This window comes from Phallusia mammillata, chromosome 8 (genome assembly GCF_965637545.1).
Source record: "Phallusia mammillata chromosome 8, kaPhaMamm4.hap1.1, whole genome shotgun sequence".
NCBI classification, from domain to species: Eukaryota; Metazoa; Chordata; class Ascidiacea; order Phlebobranchia; family Ascidiidae; genus Phallusia; species Phallusia mammillata.
The window spans coordinates 19,684,465-19,700,899 of record NC_137259.1 but is presented as its reverse complement, the minus strand read 5'-3'; the positions used below and the strand labels follow the sequence as shown (position 1 = coordinate 19,700,899).

Sequence of the window (16,435 nt, the reverse complement as noted above, 5' to 3'; positions counted from 1 at the left end):
GGAGGGTGAGGTTGGGGCATTGGGACATCAAGACTGGGGGGGAAACGTTGGTGGAACCAGCCAGGTTGGGACCTAATCTAACCACCCGTGTTAGGGAAAGAGGGTGGGGTTCAACAGGAAAAGAAACCACCAAAAGAAACCCTGTTGGATAGTTTCCGGCGCCGGAAGGAAGGGTGCAGCACAAACATAGTGACGATTGAACATGAAAGTTGTACAACATAAAAAGAAAAAACAAGAGGAAAAAAACGGAATTAAAAAAACAAAAGACAGATCAATGAGTCCATAGATTCGTGTGATACAAGGGCAGGGGGAACCTCATCAGCTCAGCTGTTGCCATTCCGTGACACTTTGTATAGTTGATGGGTCGCGAACTGCGAATGTTGTAACTGAATTACATTTACATAACGGCCCAGAGGATTTCAACTTTGCCTTTTGCCAGAATAACTAAAATTACCAACAAAAGCAAACCAATCCAATACATTTTCGGTGGGAACTTACCTCTTGCGAATAAATACTCTCGCCGAACCTGTTAAAATATTAACATCTTCCATCAGTAAGTTTTATTGGTTGCAATATTAAACCTTTAAATTAGTGAGGGGTTTTTATGAATCTGTTTGTTAAAGGAGAAGAAACAAATAAATCACAAAAGTAAACAAGTTTCAAATTTGCAAGGCAAAAAAATTGCCAAAAACAAAATAGAACCTTATTAGCCACAACCCTGTTCACGTTGTAAACTATTTGACCACGTATAACTTAATCAAAATATTAAAAGCACCATTAGGCAAAAAATTGCAATCAGAAATGCAAAAACCACTATTTGACAAAAACAAAATTACAATGAACTTCATGTACATGTTGCTTGGAGGTGACAACAGAGTGAAGTTCGTTTAGAAATCTTCCAGGTGCACTCTTTGTTTTCCATCCATTCTGTTGTGCCATCGTTATACACCTCCTTCTTCCAAATTGGAACGGTGGCTTTCAATGTGTCGATACAAAACTGTGTTGCTGCGAGTGCATCAACTCGATGAGGTGAGGAAATCGCAATCACAATACACGCCTCTTTAACTGGGACAGTCCTAAACATCAAATCTTAAACTAAATCTTTCTTCTAAAATGAAACAACTTTTAAAACCTAGGATTTTTACTTTAACACATTTCCCCTAAAAAAGCTCCTTAAGCTTCAGCAAGTTGTTGTTAAGTACAATAACTACAATCATCAAGTGTAATTTGGCAAAATTAAATTGAATTTTTCCTAGAGACAATTGATTTTAATGAAACATCTACCATCTGCAAGAGTTTTAATTACACTTTTTATGCCATAATTGCATAACATAACCCATAGAATCATTATTTTCAGTAAAGGTCTATAATACGGAATGCCAAATATCGTAACCAACCCAAGTCTGTGGTGAACTGCAATGTTTTTTATCTCCTGCCATCGTTCCTGCGTCTGGTTGCAAAATTTTTTCACTTCTTTTTCTGCCATTTCTTGGTAGCACTCGTAATTAAGTTGTACGACATGTCGACCATTCATCAAATCACGAGTTGTTCCTGTGAAATATATATCTCAATAAGTTGATGCTGAAACATTTAAAAAATCACCCAAACCCAAAAGTCATAACTGGAAGTTGTTAAAACAAAAATGGAGACGTAATTGGTGTGGCAACATAAGCAAATTTTAATATAGCACAGCATTATACAGACACAAATAAATACATGTTAACATGTATTTGTATACAGCTATTAACATGCATTTGTATACAGCTATCAACTAACGTTGTACACAGCAGCTGTTAACATGTAATAGAAAATAAGTAAAATGGTAAAAAAATCATAAAAAACTTTCTCCTGGATGTCTCCAGCTTTGGTAACTGGACTAAAAGCACTTTATTAGCCTAAGAAATATCTGAATTAAAGAACTTATATATCAACTTATATACACAACTAACACAAATTACAGCACAGAATGTTTTTGTTCATGGTAAAAATTAAACCAACAGCCTGAAAACATTGCTGAACTAACAGGAGTTTATTTACATTTTGGCATTGCATATGCAAAACCAATGGGGACTGAAAATGCTTTGAGCAGGCAGTAAATGATCTACACTAGTGATGTACCGAAGTTTTGGTAGGCAGAAACATTTCGGCCGAATTTTTCGTTTTCCAATGTTTCAGTTAGGACAAAAACACACTTTTTTATTGCATGGAATTGAAGCCTTAATTTTCATTTAAGCCAATATGAAACATCATAGATTAGCTATTTGTTGCATCTCTAAAATACAAGCAATGTTGTCTGCAAAATATCACAAGTTTAGTAAAGCTTCCGCATTGTGAAGTGATTTTGGTTTGTCGAAATTAAGTTCACTCGGATCAACAACACTAGATCCAGTTAAAAACATCCATAAGAAATGGGGATTTTAGATCTGGTCTGATTCGGCCTAATATCCAGTTTTGGTCCGAACCTTTTTCGGCGAGTTCAGTACATCACTAATTTGACTAATACATGTACGATTGCAAATTTGACACAATTTGGTTGTGTAGTGCCACTCGGAGACTAACAACTAAAGCAGCAGCTAATTTCTGCCGAGAGTCTTACCTTTTGAATGATGCATGTTGATAGAAACATCGCTTCACAAGCCTGTCAGCACCATCTTGGAACAATGGTGCATTACCGATAGGGTATTTCCCAACATAGAAACAAAATAATCCAATCTTTTTTATAATAGGCCTGCATAGAAGACTCATGATGGATGTCACTTGCAATCCAGATGATGACATGTTGGATCATGTGACCAAACAAACCTGTTAAACACAGAAAAGTTTAACACCTTATAAGACTAAACAAAAACAATAATAATAAACCCAAACTAGAAAAGTGGCTTTCTGATATACTTCCATTTTATATATTCTATACGACATTTACCAACTTACTACACTATACACAATTTATCTATACGTATGATTGTTTTTGCAAGCAAAAACGAATGGGTCCCCACACGCGCGTTTATGCGGATTTACGGTAAACCTATGTTGCGGTTATTTTTAGATTTTGTAGATAAAAGCATTAACTTAACTTTAAATTTTTTTGTCCATATTCTTTTTGCATCATTATTGTCATATAATTACAAAAAAAAACGGTGAAAAAGAACGGGAAAAATACTTTCAATTTAATCTCTTGCTTTGACCTTGATATTGTCGTTCAAGTTCAGTATTTAAACATAAATTTTCCTAGAAAGCCTTAACTGTTATATTAGACACTATATAAAAAAGTCGTTTGCTACAAAGGTATATATACATAACAACCTGGTTTTCACTTAACTTCGTTTCGCAAAAGCGACCGTTTAATGACCTTTTTACACTGTTTTTAACAGCATGCAGTCCTCAGTGTTCAACAATACCGTTTAGCCTAATTTATACATGACTTAAGTACTGATTCTTGAATTGATTTGTCAAAAATAAAGAAGATACGTTATGACGAAAAATTCGTAACTGTGTTGTAATGCCTACAAGTTGACCTTTAGTGACCCGTGGTTATGCGACGGCCAAGCTGACAACGAGAATTTAAAGACCATTTATCGTGGCGTTCTAAAAAGTTAAGTTTATTTTTCATATTTATGTTGATCAATGACGTTTTGCCCGACATAAACGAAACCGAAGTACGTTTATTGAGATTAAATTACGTCTTAGGTGTAAAACCTTCGCCAAAACTGAAAATGCGCGTAGTAACTCAATAAAACGACACAGCATTGCTGCACACAAAAACAGCTGATTTCTAATCACCCAAACGACTGTCTCGTAAAACACGTCTGTCCGGACGTCAAGCTGAGCACTCCCGCTCTGCGGCCTTAATCGTAAACCAGTGAATTCCTCCCTTGGGACTTATATCGGACTGACAGGGTACACATATTATGGGTTGTAAAGGTAACTGGCAAAATTTTAAATACTAAACGAATAGCCTGCTTAAACAATGTTCCAATATTTCTGCACCATAGGGCTTCTGCTTTAGCAAGTATAGCCGATTTAAAAATTTCACGTTTTGGGGGGCTGTGGGTGAACCGAGGGATCAAACGGGGTCAAAATTCACATGGACCATCTTTAGACCAATATCTATAATGTGTGTAAATTTGAAAAAGTTTGAACCATTCTTTCTTGACCAAAACGTGGGAACAATAGCCGCGCTAAAAATTTCACGTTTTGGGGAGCTGTGGGTGAACTGAGGGATCAAACGGGGTCAAAATTCACATGGACCATCTTTAGACCAATATCTGTAATGTGTGTAAATTTGAAAAAGTTTGAACCATTCTTTCTTGACCAAAACGTGGGAACAAATCCGCGTTAGACGGAAAAAAAGAAAAAAAGAAAATAAGAAAAAAAGAAAAAAAAATACGGACAAAAACAATATGTGTCCCCTTCAGGGAAGGGGACCCATAATTAACACAAGCAAAATCTCAACAGCTTATACAGCTGCCTTAAATTTAAGCATCAATACCACTATTCTTTTTTGACAAGTAGCAAGAATCTCAACCAGGGGGAATTTTGTACTCACAAAAGTAGAATTTGTAATTCTCGAATTGGGGTGATTCGGTTTATCATAATCATGGTTCTTTAGCAAATACTTTAGGAATGTATTTTGTTTAGTTTCTGAAATGCAGCCTAAAAATGTTGCTTAATGAACAGGGATTCTCTTTCAACTTGGGCATAGCTCATTTTAGAAAAATAACAGGTACACATTACAAATCACCTAAATGAAAGCAGCCAACAATTGCAATTACACCCAAACCACAAAAGATATAATACTGAAATTCAATGTTCAAAACATGACATATTAACCTAAAAACATACCAGAGTGAAACTGGCCAACAATCGCTATTGCTCTAAACTAAAAAAGATATGATACTAAAATTTTGACACAACATTCTCTGCTTCTTAAGCTTTTCAGCGCATAAACTTTGTCAAAAAAAATTTTTCAGTTAATATTATGCATATTTTAAAATTAATATGCATCGATATGAGCGTCATAACGCCAGGCATACTCCAGAAACGGAGTTTTCTTCTAAACACAAGCTTTAAAATAAGCCCAAACACAATGTTCGAGCAAGTCGGAGACATGTCAAAACATTAATAACAATATGCCATATTCACCCAAACAATATTCGATGTGCGCTGGCCTGATAATTAATGCAGCTCTTTAACATTTACAAGTTTTCTTCTCTACACCCATACCTCTAAAACGAGTTTAAAAACATCAATAAGAAATGGGGATTTTAGGTTTGGCCTGATTCGGCCAAATATAGTCAAATAGGGTAAAAAAAAAATTTGCCGAAGTTGGGGTAAAAAAAAACAATACCCTCACAGCTAACCCAAAAACAAATTTGTAATACTTTCTTTTTCATAAGATGTATTTATTCTGTGCCTAAACAATAAGCCATAAACTATTCTCAGATTTTGTTTTCAGGCAATGTTATGCTGGTTGAAACAACAGTAGTAAAATTTATATGATAAAAAGTCTAACATCCTTTAGAAACTTTATTGCAGATTAAACAAAAAAGACTCCACTTGGGGAGCTTCTATATTTTTTCAGATATCCTGTTGTTCGTTTTTACCCCAAACGGTTCTATCGGAATGGGGTAATAAAAAACAATGTATTTTTTGCACCCCAAATTTTTTTATTTGTCACCTGGAAGTTTAGAAAATTAAAAGTAAGTCAATAAAACATGTACTTATTTAAAAAAACTAAAGTTATGGTTTACTTGTTTAAGCTGACAATCAAACCAGGATATTCCAAGTAGCTAAGACATTCATATTATGGTTACCGTCTGCTTGGGCAAAATTCCGAAAGGTTCACTAACTTAACTATATTTGGTGACACAAAAGTTTCGTTACAGTGCATTGTATGGCATGTTGTCATATATTATGAACCCCAAAAGTGCTGTTTTTGAAAAAAAAATGAGAATTAGCACAGATATAAAAAGCACAGTTTTGTTTCTAAATAAGTTACATAACAAAAAGTTTTACAATATCCAGTCCTTTTAACACAGTATTGTTAGCTTTCAAGACACAGTGTGGTCACATGCATATAGACAGTATAGTGCATTGTGCATCAAAATCGGCACAGACAACAGTTATAATGCAAGCCTTTCAGTCAAGATTGAAAAACAAACTATAGAATGACTATGTTGCTTAATGCATTTTTAACACAAGATTTAACACAAACTGTATTTTGGTCAACAAACTTAATTCATACCACATACAGATATCAGTGATATTGCAATGTCCATACTACATTACATGTTCTGTCTAATTTAGATGCACTCTTATCTGTACAGTAGAGTTTGATTCTTAACATAGCTGAAACTACAAGACTGTGGTAACTGCACATTGGCAGGAATATTATGTTTTACCTTTGGCAATCCTTCCGGTGCCGTGGCTTGTTGCACAAGTTCTTCCATCTTTTCCACTGAACTCAACGTAACTAAAATCTTCAGTATCTACAAATATGGTTTGTCTAAAAAAATTTCTTTAAAAATAAACGATCTGCATAACACATCTAAAATGATGAAGATGAACATGATGAACATTTACACAATGCCACTAGCGTATTTAGGGGAGGGGGGACAAGGTGCCATGGCCCCTCCCCCCTCAAGAAATTTTGACCGGCTGTTTTAGTATTAAATCTTGTAATTTCAGACAAAACTATGAATAGCAATGTGCGCTATTTTGTTTGATGTGCGTAACGCATTGATGCTCGTCACACATCTCAATAAACAATGAATGCCAATCCAGGCCACTTGGCGTCCAACTGCGCGTATGACGTTACAATGGATTTTATAATAACTTTGTTACGTCACACTCATACAAGTGAAGATAATTCACAATATGATTAAGAGGTAACCACTGTTAGAAACAACTGTGCCGAGTGTTAAAAAGTGTTACATGAACACGATCGAATCGTGACTATAACGTTCGTTACTTACAGCAAGAGTAAGGGCTTCACAGGGCCTTAGGCTAACCAGCATTTAGTTGATATTGCGAGTTTAATAGGCACAACAGGTGCTAACAGAGAGGTCTACACAGTCTACCGCAAGGTGGCGCACTTGTCGCCGCAAGGTGGCGCAATATATTTTATGATCGAAAGTCATTTCAGGGCGCACCTATTTTTTGTGAAAAAACGGTAGCTACTCACCTACTACCTGAAAACATTCATATCATAGGCGCCGAGTAGGCGGTGGCGGGGTGGCGCAACAACCTTGGGTTTTTAAAGCACGGTGGCGGCCACCGTGGATATTTTGGTTTGTTTGTAACGGTATCGTACAAAACACAGTAAAATCTGAAGAATAATTAGTAAAATTTTGGTTTTGAAAACATGCACTGGCGATATAGCAACAAAACGTGCGTCACAGCTGCAACCTGTGTTGGTTAGCGCCTTGTTTATCACGTCGAACACAGAACTGTTTGCGAATAGATATTTGGTCATCATTGTGTACAATGCGAATGTGTTGGAATAAATTGTCATTTCAGGTGATATAAAGCAGCAACAACCCGACGAAACATTTTTTAAACGTTGCTAAACCAATAATAAACAGCAACGTGTTCAAAAATAAACAATATAGTCAAATGGGGTAAAAAAAATGTAACCCCCCATTAAGTTAACCCCCATCAACAACACTAGATTCAGTTAAAAACATCAATAAGAAAGGGGGATTTTAGGTTTGGCCTGATTCGGCCAAATATAGTCAAATGGGGTAAAAAAAACAATACCCTCACAGCTAAACCAAAAACAAATTTGTAATACTTTCTTTTTCATAAGATATATTTATTCTGTGCCTAAACAATAAGCCATAAACCATTCTCAGATTTTGTTTTTAGGCAATGTTATGCTGGTTGAAACAACAGTAGTAAAATTCGTATGTTAAAAAGTCTTCAACAACCTTTAGAAACTTTCCTGCAGATTTTTTATTACATGTTTGGTGTCAATGACCTTTGTTCTATGTTGTGTCATAACTATGATCTATTAAACAAAAAAGACTCCACTTGGCTAGCTTCTATATTTTTTCAGATATCCTGTTGTTCGTTTTTACCCCAAACGGTTCTATAGGAATGGGGTAATAAAAAACAATGTATTTTTTGCACCCCAAATTTTTTTTTTCGCTCACATTTTTTTATTTGTCACCTGGAAGTTTAGAAAATAAAAAGAAAGCCTAGAAAACATGTACTTAAACCAAAACTGTACAAAATTGCTTCGGGGACCTAGCTTTGGAAGAAGTTTTTACCAAAAAGTATAACTGCATTGCTGAAAGTACAAATTAGGGTCCAGGCCTTATAAAAAATGCAAAAAAGTAATAAAAAGGGGGGAATCAATTCATTTTGTGGTAATTCAGTCAGTTTTGGACAGAAAATGAAACTTCATTTCAAGAAGTTTGTAGGTTACATGGCAGGCCGGCAAGTGGGTGAGCTCTATTTAACCTAGTTGCATACCGTACTAATAAAAGCCTGGTAAATGAAAAAAATACCAAATTAAAGGCAATAAATGCAGTGCAATAAAGGTATAAATCCATGGAAAGTCCTGGCACCCATTTGAAAGTGTTTAATTAGTTTACAAACAGTTTGCTGACTGCTGTAAGTTTGGTTTGCAAAATTTCGAAAACAAAGAAATTTATGTGGCTTGTGTTTTTTTGGCTTATTCATTGTAACAAATGTAATAGATGTAAGTTCCGACAAATCACTTAGTCGTTCACCCTTTGGTTTTAAAGATATATATATTTCGCTATTACAGCATCGTCAGTATCCACGAACAAGCAGAAAGATTCATAAAAAATTAATGAAAACAGTATGCATAAAAGACCTACTAATAAAAGTGTAAAATGGAATGTTAAAAAACGTTACTCAAGCTGCAGCGGCAACCAACGCACCGAGTGAACCGCTACCGCATCAAACAAGCGAACAGACAAGAAAAAGAAAAAATACATTACAGGTGCGCGGCCGGAGGGAGGAAACAAGGCAACTTGTATATTATCGTCCGATAAAAATCCACAGGCAGAGAAAACACGCTGGTTGATGAGATAAGGCGATATAAACACAAACAAACTGGAGGGGAAGGCGAAGGACGTTATTTTACTCTAGGAAGAACCATTTTTTTATGAATCTTTCTGCTTGTTCGTAGATACTGACGATGCTGTAATAGCGAAATATATATATCTTTAAAACCAAAGGGTGAACGACTAAGTGATTTGTCGGAACTTACATCTATTGCTATAAGGATTTTTAGTCTTCACTCACCAAGCAACGGACTGGGTGATTCGAGCTTTAAGTTTCAATTACGAGTATTGTAACAAATGTATTAATAAAATTTCTGTCTGATCTTTGACTTTAAGATGCATCATTAAGTTCATATAACTCAATTAAAGTTCTAACTGCCACCTATTTTTTTGTAACTGGTCCTAATGTCCACTTGTTTTTTTACCCCAAAATTTTTTTTTGTACCTTTATAGGTTAAAAAAACAACAGTTTTTGTCAAATATTTTTTTTATTGTTTAGTAAAATCAAAAACTTAACACGTAACTACAAAAGTAGCCCCATCAGCTTTGTTGGGAAGAAAAACTGACCTTTTGTTGCCTAAAATAAAAATTTGGCAACAAAGTTTCAAAAAATTGTTTTATTTACCCCACTTGACTATAATTATTCAAACAGAAATCTTCGTTTGTGGTGCCCAGTAACATACAAATACGTTTTACACTTTTGGGGCTTGTGGGATAAATGTTGGGGCTACAGGGTTAAACACACCAATCGACATCTATAAATGGCATACTCTATAGACTATCCAAATTTCAGCCAATTCTGACACTATTTACAAACTCACCCATTTTAGGGGGTAGTGGGGTATATACTAGGGTTATTTGGACAAACAAAGTGGGATGCACATCTACATAACTATATCCACCATCTGTATAAGTTTCAGCCACATCCATCTAACATTTGATGGAAAAACGAGTCGGACAAACTTTGGGAAGAAAATAACCCATTTTAGGGGGCTAGCGGGGTAAATACTGGGGTTATCAACAAAAACAAAGTGGGATGCACATCTACATAACTATATCTACCATCTGTGTAAATTTCAGCCAAATCCATCAAACATTTGATGGAAAAACGAGTCGGACAAACTTTGGGGAGAAGAAAAATGAAAGAAAAAACAAGAAAAAAACAAAACAATTTGAGTAAAATCAATATGTGTCCCCTTCAGGGAAGGGGACCCATAATAATGTTCAAACAAATGGCATAGTTGGAATAAATGGGAGAACACTTTCCACCATATTGAAATAATACTTTAATATTGTGAGATAAATAATGTGATGATAACAAGGTTGTTGAGCACATGTCAGCTTTGCAACAGATCGACCACTTCTCAGATTTTCACTTTTTGTCCTCCAGACAACTATTATACGCTTTACTTACATCAATCGAGCTCTTCTGGCAGCAATAGCTTATATTTTTACTTACATTAACTTCTGTAAGGGGGCAATCGTGGGGAAACCCCATTTTTAAGTTGCCAAGCCCCAGTGGGTTGTAGATCGGGGAGTTCAAGTTTTATCTCAGCTCCTATCGCCCAAGTGTTGGTGAACTTTATGATGGGGGTCATACCCTCAAAGATAAAAAATGTTTATTAGAGCAGTGCATACAACCTTGTTCACTGAAGGGCTGGACATAATCAAACTATTTCAATCACAGGCTACACTGTTCATTGCCAACAGTTCAAAATCCAATGTTCTAAATTGACTGTTCTTCAACATAAATGTTTATTAGCACAATTCATGCAACCTACTTCAATGAACATAATCAAACTAGTTAGATGACAAGCTGCACTATTACACATAAGTATAAAAAAAGTACAAAGATTAAAACAGTATTTAGGTTGAATAAAATAAACTCATCAACTTACGATGTTCACAGTTGATACCAAAAACATTATCAGGACAAGTGCAAAGATAGTTCAACCCTTCCACACTGGTGCACTGACCGTTGTTCTCACACAGTGATGATGAGCAAGCTGCAATATTAAAAATAAGATGAATTGGTGACAAAAGGAAACTCCAATGAATTACACTTTCATCACTTGGATGAGTTCAAAGTATCCACATAAGGCTATTTAGAAGACCCATATTAGTTATTTTCTACACACAATGTTAGGAATAAAAAAAATTTAAGCAGTATTTTTTTAAGTTTGCACAAATTATACCAAGCTAGGAATCTCTGGAACTTTTAAAAACATTCATAGTCCCAGTAAATTAAAATGCAACAATTATGTCATTTACAAGTTAAGCAAGTTATTGGTGATGCTGTGTGGTCAAACAGTTAACAAATACACATATCCAATAATGTACAAATCACACATTCATACAATGTAATGGAAAAAGTAAACTTTATGTTAATCAGTTTACCATTAAGTTGAGAAGCGGTGTTAATTGCAAAAACTTGTCGTGCAATTTCTTGTGGGTCGAGCGCAACCAGAGATTGCCCTGAATTTATGCTTTCTATGTAAAGAATCCCCGCTGCTGCCGATTGAAGCGAAGTTGTGAAGAATGTGAGGTTGGTTGCCAACAAAATTTTTCCTGCAAGATAAGAGGCAAAAGTAAAAAATCCAAGTAAACAATAAAGTGATTGTTAGTTGTTAGTTTTATTAACTGACTGCTAGTTGTCTTAAAACCAAAATACTTCTTTAATCAAAACATGTAAACAAAGCCTTAATGGCTTTAATAAAAAACAAATTGCCAGCAATGCAAAAAAAAACATGCATAGTGTTCCTATGAATATGTTTTATTTGAATATATTACATTGCTGGCAATTTGGTTTTTATTAAAGCTACTAGGAAACAATGAATGCAAAATATTTACACAAGAAACCCTCACACAAGTAGAAGCAGATTCTATTTTGTGGCAAGCAGCATGTTAAAACACAAAAACATGGAAGAGCACCCTACCCAGGGTCCACAAGATGTCCGCTGTCATCCGGTCCACCAACGATAGCTCCAGTTAATTCATGTGTGTTGTTGCTAGGCGACCTAAAATATCCCCATCCGCACTGTTGAGGGGAAGTCGGACATGAGCTGGAAAAAAATGGTTTGTTAATGTTATGGATGAAAAAAATCTGGAAATGTGGATAATTAAAGTTTACTACAGAAATTTTTTATCAAGATGCAAACTCAGTTGCTAAGATGGAACACAAATTGATATAGTTAAGGAAAAATAATCAAATATCACTCATAGAAAAACACAATACACAATTTTTTACAATAGTTTCAGCAATAAGTTACAAAAAATCTTAACAGAAAATATTTTAATACACTCCAATGACATGAGGATATTACCATGCAACCATTTTTGTGAAACAAAGTACAAACAACATTCAATAGATACACAGTAAACATTTTACTCTCTTACCTATCTCTGTCGTGCAACTTCTTGGATTAATCCTTTCCGTACCCAACCATATAACTAACTCCGCTGTCTTTCCCAATAACCTCTGATATATGTTGTTTTACCATGGCCTGGTAGCTTGATGCTTGATTGAGATCTAATGTTTCTTCTGCTGTTAGTGTGCACAAAAATGCTGTGTTCGCTGAAAAAATATATAAAGTGTACATAATTGATCTATATTGTAGCTATGCTAGTTCATGTTTATTTTGTAAAGCATGAAACAGAACACGACAAATTTTGATGCCCAAAATATATCGGGCTACAAACAAATGCGTTTTTTGCTGAACCAATTTGTAAAACTTTTTTATGCTATTAACCAGATAATTTTGCAAACAAACGGCTTAGGTTGGAATAACATTTCCACTGTAGAGAAATGGATTATGTAAGTAACTGCATTCATCTGTATTAATAACCCACAACACCCTGTGGTGCATGAAAGACAATGCAAAGTAATTTGTCGAAGACCAAAGCAACGTTTTAGAAAACCTGCATTAAAAGAACAGTTGTTCATGCTCTTAAAAGTAATAGACTATTTAAATAAATGATCACTTGTATGAAGTGAGTGGCATTTCAATGTTTTTTACTTCTCTTAAAGCATTGTTTTAAATATAGTGGCATTGGTAACCAAATTACAGGAATGTTAATGACCCTTTTTTCCAATTACCTCAGGTTTTCAATAAAAACAACAGTGACTCTTGCCCACAAATAACATTTTGTTTTTGATTTTTGGCATTGACAGCAAACCACCTGGAGTTTTTGGGGCATTTTGAGCACTCCATGTATCGCAGAAGTTTAGAACAGGAGTGATGTACAAATCGTAATCTCCTGTTAGCTCAGATAATAAAAGCTGAAAGAAAGAAACACAAATTTTCAACAAAATCATGATTAAAATGTAAATATTAAAATGTTTTTGTGCACCATGCAATCTGTTAGCTATTGACAATTAACGTAATAGAACCGACCTGTACAGCCAATGTTTTGTTGTAGTAAGTAAATCCTTTATCGGTGTTAATCTTGTCCAGACCGAATTCCTGATATTTTGCGACGGCATCACGCATCACACAAATAAGATTGCTTATAAGTTGCTTTATGAAGCCAAATCGCGGCCCAAACCAGCTCATCGCCATAACCACTTGATCTAAACGAATTGTCTTCAAAACTACGCTATCCATACTTGACAATTGACATACGTAAGTAGAAAAATATTTTTAACACAATAAAACCAATTCCAAACAACTTGGATTTCGCGCCACAACATGCAGTAATAAGAGAAAACAATTTATACGAACATTAAACTTACGGATAAAAATTTGCTGCTCCTGGTATAGAAAAAACGTCGTATTTTGCCCTATGTGTGTCAAAATTGAGCCGCATGTACTTGGTATTTCTGACTGTCCGTGTTGCCAGTGAATTATATAATACCGATATGTTGGAAATAACTCGGGATGAACTGAATCGGCTTTAACTTAAATTCGCCCAATCCAACCGCACTTGCGAAAAGTCGTACCAGCACCAAGTTTCTCCACCATGCAAACAGTGGTGCTACGGCCATGGTTGCCAGCTTGCTAGCTTGCTAATGAATTACTGGTATTAGGACAGGTAATTTAATCCTAAACATAACTGCCAGAGTAGGCTACCTGTGTACAATAAAATACATCGTACAGACGTTCCAACAATCCAGGACAAGTATTAAGGCCCGTTTACACTATGCTTAGCGGCGCCCAACCTAACCTAACGACCCCTTCCGTTTACACTGCGATTATCGGTGCGTACCTAAGCTTACTAAATAATATAAAAGACCTATTTTTTAGCTCATAGCAAATGTCGATGACCATAAATCACCACATAAATTTATTGTTAACTATTTTAGATTAGAAAAAGCTTTGTATGAATCTAAATTACATCATATTTTGTCAGTAAACATGATTTTGCATCTTGGTAATCATACAGGATTGTTCTGGATGTTGTATAGATTGGTGACATTTTATCTCACTTTCATGTTTCTATAACATGTAGTCCGCTGTGCTAGGGTAAGGAACATTTTTAATGCAATTAATTACAATATTTAAACACAATAAAACACAACATGCAATCATAACCATGTAATAAATACTTAAATTGAAGGCAAATAGCGTGTCATCAATTATTTTTGGCAATTGAACCAGCTTTTTCAAATCAGAAACCCGCACACAGCGATAACACAGACCGTTTGCGCAGGTTCAAGCAGCTTGATACGCAGAAAAATGCTCGGCAGGCGATCGCTCGCTCATTTCTACGAGACTTGAGCGCCCGAAATCAGTCAAGCGCGAAACCAGACAGAAAAAATGAAACAAACAAATTTACGCAGGTTTGAGCGAGCGCGATACGCATAGTGTAAACGGGCCTTAACTCTTAAAACTGTAAAAACTTCCTAATGTTATCTATGTTAAATAATACAAAAAAAAACTTTCTTACTGGGGAACGATTACATCGCAAAATAATTTAGAAAAGCAATTGCACTGTTTTATTGTCCAAATTTTACGAACATCAATAAAAGTAAAACAAACAAACAAAACAAATTAATAAAAATAAAACTAACAAACAAATGGGACAAAAAAAAGTTCCGCTCATCCGATAATCCCAAGGTATTCTGAAACAAGAAAAGCATTTTTAAATAAAGTTCGCAAAACAAAAACATCAAGGTTCTGCGGGTTGATCTTGGTTTAAAAGCCATTGCACCGCGTCAAGGTGTCAACCCACGCAATGGGTTTCGTCTAAGGCAGTAGAGAAACCCTGGTTCGGTGCAGAACTACAACCGAAACGAGGAAAACAGACTGGCGCACGAAACGCGCAAGCTGAAAACATGGTAATAAAAAGCGATAACGTCAATAACAAATAATAACATAGCCTAAACTTACGACTGACCGCCCAAAACTAACGTTAATAACAAATGTTCAAGTTATAAAAACACAAACTGTACGAACTTATATTATTGTTACGAAAGTTATGAATGAGTAATATGTAATATGTAAACATGCTTAAAACATACGCTAATACAGCTACAAAAATACAGACCTAGTACGTCCAAACAATTGCACTTAATATTAACGATGGCAGTCCACTGGGTAGATTACAAAACCTCAAGTAAATATTACGTGTGTTATAGGCGCATATGGGAATTCCCCTACTATGACGTAACGTGCTGGGGGCGCCCCTATGGGATTTCCCCTACTATGACGTAACGCGTTGGGAGGCGCTTAAGGGAATTCTCTACTATGACGTAACGCCTTGGGGGCGCATGGGAATTCCCCTACAATGAAGTAACATGTTAGGGGCTGGGGGACAAATAAGGGAATTCCCCTACTATGACGTAACATGTTGGGAACGTAATTAAACCATGAACGCAAAAATTTGTTTAATTTTTTACATTTTGAAACTAATTTTTAACCCAGAACCTTGTTCAAAAAATCCGCACAAATAATATAAAGGGCCGTGCACACCCTCGATATTATATAATGCGGCGAAAAAATATAAAATATAAAAAACAAAAAGAATAAAAAAATGCAAATAAAAATATAACATAAAAAAAAGAAAATAAAAGAGAAGTAAATAAAAATAAAACACAAGAAACGAAAAAAAATAAAACAAATGCAAAAAAAATTGAAAACAAAACAAGGTTCCGAGTATTCCTACAAACTTTATTTCGCAGATTTTTGAGATTTTAGCTATTATAGAAATGTTTAAATATGTTTGTAACTTGTAGCTGAGAAAATATGTACAAATTATTGATTCTAAGATCGGGGTACAATGGGTTATTAACTTGTAAGCCACAGTTTAGGGTCAAATAAGTATTATTTTAGGGTTAGGTTCATTGCAAACAACCGTTCAAGATATTATGCGTGTTATCAATTATCGGGGGACAAAATGGTTGAATGGCAAACTGGGCATGTTGTGAATTGTTCATTAGTATCAGATAATGCGGGTGTTGC

General features: G+C 35.3%; 1 protein-coding gene across 4 annotated transcripts; it reads right to left on the bottom strand.

The window, feature by feature from the left end:
• Positions 1–43: 43 nt before the first annotated feature.
• Positions 44–14,071, bottom strand: LOC145205472 (molybdopterin synthase catalytic subunit-like). Of its 4 annotated transcripts, none has more exons than XM_080078207.1 (14): positions 13,768–14,071; positions 13,430–13,605; positions 13,132–13,314; positions 12,432–12,609; positions 11,972–12,097; positions 11,433–11,603; positions 10,934–11,041; positions 10,495–10,636; positions 6,402–6,505; positions 2,597–2,802; positions 1,398–1,551; positions 853–1,076; positions 499–526; positions 44–371 (listed from the first exon to the last, which is right to left on the bottom strand). In XM_080078207.1, the coding sequence occupies exons 10-14, from the start codon at positions 2,610–2,612 to the stop codon at positions 272–274; spliced, it is 522 nt and encodes a 173-aa protein (XP_079934333.1). In that variant the 5' UTR covers positions 2,613–2,802; positions 6,402–6,505; positions 10,495–10,636; positions 10,934–11,041; positions 11,433–11,603; positions 11,972–12,097; positions 12,432–12,609; positions 13,132–13,314; positions 13,430–13,605; positions 13,768–14,071; the 3' UTR covers positions 44–271. The 4 variants fall into 4 exon arrangements, with proteins under 4 accessions (XP_079934333.1, XP_079934332.1, XP_079934335.1 ...); XM_080078206.1 differs by having other exon boundaries at positions 6,402–6,488; XM_080078209.1 differs by lacking the exon at positions 13,132–13,314 and having other exon boundaries at positions 6,402–6,488.
• Between the last annotated feature and the right edge of the window lie 2,364 nt (positions 14,072–16,435).